Source organism: Mandrillus leucophaeus, unplaced genomic scaffold (assembly GCF_000951045.1).
Source record: "Mandrillus leucophaeus isolate KB7577 unplaced genomic scaffold, Mleu.le_1.0 Scaffold382, whole genome shotgun sequence".
Classification (NCBI taxonomy): domain Eukaryota; kingdom Metazoa; phylum Chordata; class Mammalia; order Primates; family Cercopithecidae; genus Mandrillus; species Mandrillus leucophaeus.
Window position 1 is genome coordinate 2,229,268 of NW_012104054.1, and position 8,175 is coordinate 2,237,442.

The following is an 8,175-nucleotide window of genomic DNA, read 5'->3' on the forward strand; positions in this document are numbered from 1 at the left end:
GGAAGAAATTCAAAAGAAAAGAACCCGCCGAGCAGTCAAATTCCAGAGGGCCATTACTGGTGCATCTCTTGCTGATATAATGGCCAAGAGGAATCAGAAACCTGAAGTTAGAAAGGCTCAACGAGAACAAGCTATAAGGTGAGGAATGCTTTCATTATGAGCGTTTCACCTATTGGGATGGATTTTAGGTTTGGGTCTTCAGTAATTAAAGTTACCATATAGTCTAATATATTTTAAGGTGATTTGGTGGTTAATGAAAATTATTGACAAACTCTTTGGATTTAGCCTACAAATAAATGCAGGAGGGGAAGGAAGGCATATGGTCATTGTACTTGTGCAGTACAGTCTAACTCTAATAGTAAGTTGTACCACTAAGGAGTAAAGTGCTTTTGCCTTAAGTTATTTTTACCCCACAGGGCTGCTAAGGAAGCAAAAAAGGCTAAGCAAGCATCTAAAAAGACTGCAATGGCTGCTGCTAAGGTAATTATGGGGTTTCTTGACTTTCTTGAACAGTACAACAGGAAAATTTTTTTCCTTTTTTTTTTTTTCCTCTCTCTCTCTTTTTTTTTGAGACGGAGTCTTGCTCTGTTGCCCAGGATATGGAATGCAGTGGCATGATCTGATCTTGGCTCACTGCAACCTCTGCCTCCCGGGTTCAAGCAATACTCCTGCCTCAGCCTCCCTAGTAGCTGGGAGTACAGGTGCACGCCATCAGACCTGGCTAATTTTTTTTTTTTTTCTTCCAGTAGAGAGAGGGTTTCACCATGTTGGACAGGCTGGTCTTGAACTCTTGACCTCAGGTGATCCGCCCACCTCAGCCTCCCAAAGTGCTGGGATTATAAGTGTGCGCCACTGCACCCAGCTGGAAAATTTGTTTTCAATCTAAATTGTGATAAAGTTTCACCGTTTTAAGGTATTGATTGCAAGGCTCAATTGGAAATGATGTTGGTAACCAATTAATTGGTTCAGGTCTCCAGAGGGCTCGTCCTCTCCATAAGCCAAAGTATCTGTTACTGTTAGGAATTGGGAAAAATAAAGGTTGGCTTTTGGTTTTTTTTCCCTTCAACACAGGGTCTCACTCGGTAGCCCAGCTGGAGTGCAGTGGCACAGTCACGGCTTGCTGCAGCGTCAACCTCCTGGGCTCAAGTGATGCTCCTGACTCAGCCCCCTAAGTAGCTGGGACTACAGGCAAGCGCTACCATGCCCAGCTAATACGTGTTTTAGTTGAGATGGTTTCGCCATGTTGCCCAGGCTGGCCTCAAACTCCTGAGCTCAAGCGATCCACCTGCTTTAGCACCCTAAAGTGTTGGGATGAGCCCCTGCACCCTGCCTGGTTTTGAAAGTTACTATGGTTATCTACATTGATAACATGGAGAAAAGTTGAGTAAACACTGTACTGTTACTGAGAACTTTTCTGTGAGGTTCTGTTAGGATGTATTTCAGGATCCTACACTGCACTTGGTTGTGTCTCCTTACTTTCCTCCAATCTGTGATGGTCTCTTAGTCTTTTGTCTTTTCATTGTAAAGATGGGCTTTAAATATTTAAGGGGAGTCACATTAAAAGATTGTCATTAGGAATGCAGTTAAATTACTAAGAAAGTGATCTAAGCTACATAAACAATCTGGATGTGAGAGATGGGTAATAATAGGGTAACAAAAGGTTTGTGGAGTAATATCACGTTACCTTTTTACAGGCACCTACAAAGGCAGCACCTAAGCAAAAGATTGTGAAGCCTGTGAAAGTTTCAGCTCCCCGAGTTGGTGGAAAACGCTAAACTGGCAGATTCGATTTTTAAATAAAGATTGCATTATAACTCTAGGTTGTGCTGGATTTTTTTTTTTTCTTGTAACAGGCATGTTGGATTTACATGGTCATAGGTGACCTAGTAAAGAATGTAAGACATAGGTATTATATTAAAAAGTCTATTGCTCAGGAATAATGCATCCTATAAAGTAAGCCTCTTCTTGGAGAGAGGTTAAGCAAAATGATGTAAGAAGATGGGTATGGTCAGATGCTACCTTTGCTTGGCTGGGGTGTATGGGGCACATTACAAAAACTTCATTGCCTTAACTCTTTGGTTACAATGCTGTAAGTATTAGGATGTTGCTGGTGCAGGGGCCTATGCCTGTACCTGTAATTACAGCATTTGTAAGACCAAAGCCAGGTGATCACTTGAGCTCAGGAGTTCAAGACCAGCCTAAGTGACATGGCAAAACCCCATCTCTACAAAAACATACAGAAGTGAGCCAGGTATGGTGGAGAGTGCATGTAGTTTCAGCTGGGAAGCTGGGAGTGTGGAAAGTGGAAGGATCACTTGAGCCAGGGAGGTCAAGGCTGCAGTGAGCTGAAATCGTGCCACTGTACTCTAGCCTGGGTGACAACAAGACCCTGTATCAAAAAACCAAAAGATGTACTTTAAAAATGATTCTCGTTAAACTACCTTTTCCCATGATAGACAAATTTAGTTTATATTGGTTTGCTTATAGTCATTGTTACCTCCCCTACCATTTGCTAATAGCTGAGTTGAAGGTGCTAAAAACTTACCAGCTATATTAATCTGCTCTTGCTTTCAGAAAGTAATGTCTAAATGAAAAGCACTGCTGCTTGAATAAAGAGTATCCTGGCCGGGCGCGGTGGCTCAAGCCTGTAATCCCAGCACTTTGGGAGGCCGAGACAGGCGGATCACAAGGTCAGGAGATCGAGACCATCCTGGCTAACACGGTGAAACCCCGTCTCTACTAAAAAATACAAAAAAAAAAACTAGCCAGGCGAGGTGGCGGGCGCCTGTAGTCCCAGCTACTTGGGAGGCTGAGGCAGGAGAATGGCGTGAACCCGGGAGGCGGAGCTTGCAGTGAGCTGAGATCCAGCCACTGCACTCCAGCCTGGGCGACAGAGCGAGACTCCGTCTCAAAAACAACAAAACAACAAAAAAAGTATCCTTGGCTAAATTCCCAGAGTAGTTTGTTGAGCTGGGGGCTTGCCACAGCCGTGTTAAATTACAAAAAATGTCTGAATAAACTGATATTCAAGAGATTTATTTACTTATTTTGAGATGGAGTCTCCTGGTGCCCAGGCTGGAGTGTAATGGCACGATCTCAGCTCACGGCAACCTCCATCTCCTGGGTTCAAGCGATTCTCCTGCCTCAGCCTCCTGAGTAGCTGGGGTGTTACAGGCACGTGCCACCATGCCTGGCTAATTCTATTTTTAGTAGAGACGGGGTTTCTTCATGTTGGTCAGGCTGGTCTCGGACTCCTGACCTCAGGTGATCCTCCTGCCTCAGCTTCCCAGAGTGCTGGGATTAACAGGTGTGTGCCACCACCCACAGCCTGAGATTTACATATTTAAGATGTGATAAAATAGTAATCACAGCTTACATGTGAAGAATAGGCTTCTACTTCTACAGAAAGTAGGTCATTTTTACCTGCCAACCTGTGCCAACTTGCAAGGATACAACAGTGGACAAATCAGTCCTCTTTAGGGAAACATGATTTTACACATATACTAGGTGAGGGTATATAGTGAATGTCAATATTTTCCTCCATCCCTATCCTATCCAAGGTGATAGAATTTTTTTTTTCTAGTGCATGTTAACATTCAGACGTCCAAGTGTTATGGGTAAAATGAGTAAGTCCTTTTGAGAACCTGAAAATGTAAACTAAAATCAATATAAGAAATGTAAAACACAGGCTTTTGCTCATAAAAGCAAAATGTTAAGATTTTGCATGGTTAAGAATCTTTTTGTAATAATGTTATGTTTTATTTAGGGAATTACTGGGAAAATAAAGTCATTATACCCAACTTGAATGTAAAGCTATGCTTGCTAATATTTGGAGAATAAAATGGCCCCTTAAAGTATTGCTTTTCTGGGCTCAATGTTGGCTTTTAAGGAAGTGGAGCTGCCCATTCTCATTACCCTTGAGTCTTAGGTAACCTGGGACCCAGAAGAAGCTAGAAATAAACACTACCTGTTCTCACTACAGCAAGTTTAGCTTTACTCAGGAAGGCAACTTGGCCACTGGGAAAGCATTTTATTAAAACGTGTGTTTCTATTGGCCCAAGGGATAATGCGTGCATCAGCAGACTTGTCAGTGCTTACAGGTGGTGGTTTGGCAAAAAAGGGATTTTTTTTTTAACTCTTCTACATCCTATCTGTATTGTTTACAGATTTGAATGTATTCACTTAATAAATGTTTAATATTTAATATCAATTAACTTAAAATGTTTATTTTTTTTTGAGACGGAGTCTCCCTCTGTTACCCAGGTTGGAATGTAGTGGCACAATCTCGGCTCACTACAACCTCCGCTTCCCAGGTTCAAGCGATTCTCCTGCCTCAGCCTCCCGAGTAGCTGGCACCACAGGTGTGTGCCACCATACCCAGCTAATTTTCTTATTTTTAGTAGAGACAGGGTTTCACCATGTTGGCCAGGATGGTCTCCATCTCCTGACCCCGTGATCTGCCCGCCTCGGCCTCGCAAAGTGCTGGGATTACAGGTGTGAGTCACCACGCCCGACCAAAATATTTGAAGACAGTCAATATGACAGGAGACTGGGACTGGCTCAACACGTAGACCAGCTGCACAGAGGGTGCATTTGGTCTTCCGCTCTCACTGCCCCACCCCATGGGGGAAGAGGTACAGCTCCATGTTTAAATTCCTCCTTTGAGCTATAGTGGCAAACTCAGCAACGAAGTAGGTCTCAGACCTGTAGTTTCTTTTTCTTTCGGGACTTGATGGCTCATGTCCCTGCACCTGGAATCTTTTTCAAGGATGTCCGGGCCATCTGGGAACTGCTGCGTGTACACACACACACACAAACACGCCCCTAACACCAGAGGTTGGGTGTATCATTCTGTTTTCGAGCCTACTGTATTCACCTGTCTGCCCCGTCAGCTACTTCTACAAGGGTCAAAGGGCCTCACCCAGAGACTACAGACCCCCTGGTGGAGAAGTGTACTGGCCGTTTCTGCAGCTGGACCCCTCGGCCTAAAATGTTCTGGCTTTAACGAAGAGGCGACAGTGTCCAACCCCAGTCCCCGAGGAAGGATGTCAGCCCTGGGCTCCTGTGAGCGCTGCAGATTCGTTCCAGAGAAGGGTGACCGGGGTCGCTGCTCCGGGAATACCAGCTAAATATCTGAATTAGCATCCTCAGCACGCGCTGGGAGACGCAGTTCAAGTCTGCTCCCCTTCTTGTGCCCTTATATATATTTGGTGCAAAATGGAGAACCTTTTCCCCTACGTTTGTGTAAAAACATATGTAAATAAAGCTTTATAATAGTGTTACCCCCTTTTCCACTCGCAATAAGATTGACTATATATGCTGATCATTCCAGAAAAATCTCGACTCTTCCTTGAGTAGTCTGGAGCTAGCAGGTGCACTGAAAATGTTACAACTGTTAACTGAAATCTAAATTTCCATGTGAATGGGCTGTCTCTGGTCCCCTGTCCAGAGACTAATATTTTTCCAAAAGCCTGAAAATACGCTTTTATGATATCGGGAGTCTCAAGGTAAACGTAAAAACAGACTCCTTTACCCCTTCGGATGTCTCCCATGAACTCACAACTGGCCACCAGCTCCCCCTTCACGTGGCTCCTTAGAAAGCGTGGAAAAGGGAAAAATGAATAGAGAAACTGCCAGGACTTAAGATGTCTGCTTTGAAGACCCTTCGAGTTGCAATGAAGGGCCTACCCGCTTCCAAAATGTCCACCCGCAGTCCTGACGTCACTGGATCGGCTCCATCAAGCCAGAAAACGAGAGTGCGTTCCAATCAGGGCTCAGTCCCCGCCCTTGGCTTGCGTCACTTCCGGTGGTGCAGCAGCCATTTTGTCAGTCGCCAGCGGATCCCGCGCGCTGGGGAAGTGCAGTTCCCCCTGGTTACCAACTCGTCCCCTTTTCCTTCGGACTAAGGGAGCCGTCGAAGAGTGCTCGCCAAAGGCGCAGCCGTTTCTCCCTGCGGTGCCGCCGCTCCTGCTGCAGCCGCCCGTAGGTAGTGGGCCGTTTTTCTCACCTGTCCCTGACAGGCGCCCTCAGGGAGCCGCGGTCCGCGATGTCAAGCGAGGAGAGCTACCGGGCCATCCTGCGTTACCTGACGAACGAGCGCGAGCCCTACGCGCCGGGCACCGAAGGCAATGTCAAGCGTAAAATCCGAAAAGCTGCCGCCTGCTACGTGGTGCGCGGCGGGACTCTGTATTACCAGCGGCGGCAGCGACACCGCAAGACCTTCGCGGAGCTGGAGGTGGTGCTGCAGCCGGAGCGACGCCGGGACCTCATCGAGGCGGCGCACCTGGGTCCCGGCGGCACTCACCACACCCGGCATCAGACTTGGCACTACCTGTCCAAGACGTACTGGTGGCGAGGTGAGACCTGGCCCGCGGTAAGGGGGCGGGCTGGCGACTCGTTGCCTGGGCAAGGCTCGCTGGCGAGGCCTGTTTGCGCACCCACGAGTCGGAGGATCTCGGACGCCTCTGGGCGTCGGAGCTGCTGCTGCCAGGCGGAGCCGAGAGGGTGGGGGACGCGAAAGGAGCCGCACTTCCCACAGGAAGGAGGCCGGCGAAGCTGGGGGCGGGTCCTGGCCCAGGGTGGGACCAAGGGGGCTTCCCCGGAGGCCGGGCCTGCCGCGGGGAGGGGCCGGACGCCTGGGCTGCGCCAGGTCCGCCTCCTTGGGCGGCCCGTGGAGGCTGAGGCCCCGGCCCTCTGGAGGTGGCGTTTGGCCCGCGGCAGTGAAGGCTGCGGGGTGCACGTTTTCAACTCTGTGCTGACGTTTGGAGGGAGGGACTAGTCACCCGAAGCCGGGTCTCCCGTTTCTTTAGTGCTACGCTTGGGTTTTGGCGAGCAAGTATGAGCTGCTCTGGACACATTCGGTAGTGTTCCTCAAATTTCGTCGCTGCCGCGTAAATAAGACATAACACAATTATTTGCAGAAGTGATAAGCAGTGATTGGGAAATCGCCTTGAGCGTTTTTTTAAGAACAAGAATTAAATGTAAAAGATATCAGATACTCTTTTTTTGGTTGGTTGGTTGGTTGGTTTTGCAGTGAGGGGAGGTTGGTTGGTTGAGTGGACGCGGGTCTCGCCACGTTCCCCAGGTTGATCTCCATCTGGCCTCAAACGATCCTCCCGCGTCGGCCTCCCAAAGTGTTGGGATTTCAGGCATGAGCCACGGCGCCCAGCTTGATATTCGTAACTCTGAATGTTTTAATAATCTTTCCCCTAATGTGAAAAACGCGTTTGGGAACTGTGTAGCATTGTATATACGCAGAAAAGATATGATTACTGTGACTTTTTGATTGTCAAAAAATAGAGCTCTAAAGTTACTTGACTCTTTGGGAACCAGTTGTAGGGGAGGAGAGCAAGTGCCTTGGCTTCTCAACCATCTTCCCTCTCCACAGTTGATGAATATTCAAACTGTCAGAATTAGTAACAGTTTACAGTCTCATTTAAGAAAGTTTTTTAGGAACAGTTCTGTCACTCTCCATATGGCTACGGAAAAGTTAATTCATAAGTCTTGGTTACTTCGTCTGTGAATAAGGAAATTACTGAATAGTTTCTAAATTATTTTCGGTTTATAAACGTCAAGTTTATTTGTTTACGAACTAGTGGATAATCAAATTCTTCCATTTATTTTCCATTTTAAACCAGTATCTGAATTAAATTCCTGTAAGGACAGACAAATGCGAAGAGTAAATTTGAGGTAATGAAGTAATCACTGCATTTTGTTTGGATGGGTTTGGGTAGACATTTGTTGAACAAATGTCTCACACTGAATACTCCAGAATTTGTTAAAGATGATCATTTTAACTATAGGTAATACTGCAAGCTTATATATGCAGGATATAGTCGTTAGCACTTGGCATTTATTTAACCTTCATAAAACCTTAATACTTATCTCCTTTTTTCCCTGGAGACAGAGTGTAGGGCGGCTTGCTTCTTGCTGCAGTGGCACGAAAACAGCTCACTGTAGCCTCGACCTCCTAGGCTCAGATGATCCTCCCATTTCAGCCTCTGTTTTACAGATGAAAAAACTAAAAGCCCTAGAATGTTAAATAACACAACAAAAGTCACACAGCTGACCTTTGTGATCTTACACTTTTCTTAACCCAGTGTTATGTGGTATTTTGTGTTCAGAATTTTCTTTTTCTAAGTTGATTATCTGTGAGTGATTCCAATCCAGTTTTTT

At 46.4% G+C, this 8,175-nt stretch overlaps 2 protein-coding genes across 3 annotated transcripts in view; both read left to right on the forward strand.

Moving 5' to 3' along the window:
- Positions 1 to 5,246, forward strand: part of RPL24 (ribosomal protein L24) — a 10,046-nt gene extending 4,800 nt beyond the window's left edge. The window contains exon 6 of one of the 2 annotated variants that reach the window (XM_011990778.1): positions 1,695 to 1,819. In XM_011990778.1, coding sequence (XP_011846168.1) covers positions 1,695 to 1,775 — 81 coding nt within the window. In that variant the 3' untranslated portion in view covers positions 1,776 to 1,819. Of the gene's footprint in view, positions 1 to 1,694; positions 1,820 to 4,892 lie in introns of those variants that run through there. The other variant, XM_011990777.1, reaches the window with a different exon arrangement.
- A 570-nt stretch (positions 5,247 to 5,816) lies between these two features.
- ZBTB11 (zinc finger and BTB domain containing 11) overlaps positions 5,817 to 8,175 on the forward strand; it is a 29,674-nt gene continuing 27,315 nt past the window's right edge. The window contains exon 1 of the mRNA XM_011990786.1: positions 5,817 to 6,356. Coding sequence (XP_011846176.1) covers positions 6,047 to 6,356 — 310 coding nt within the window. The 5' untranslated portion in view covers positions 5,817 to 6,046. The remainder of the gene's footprint in view (positions 6,357 to 8,175) is intronic.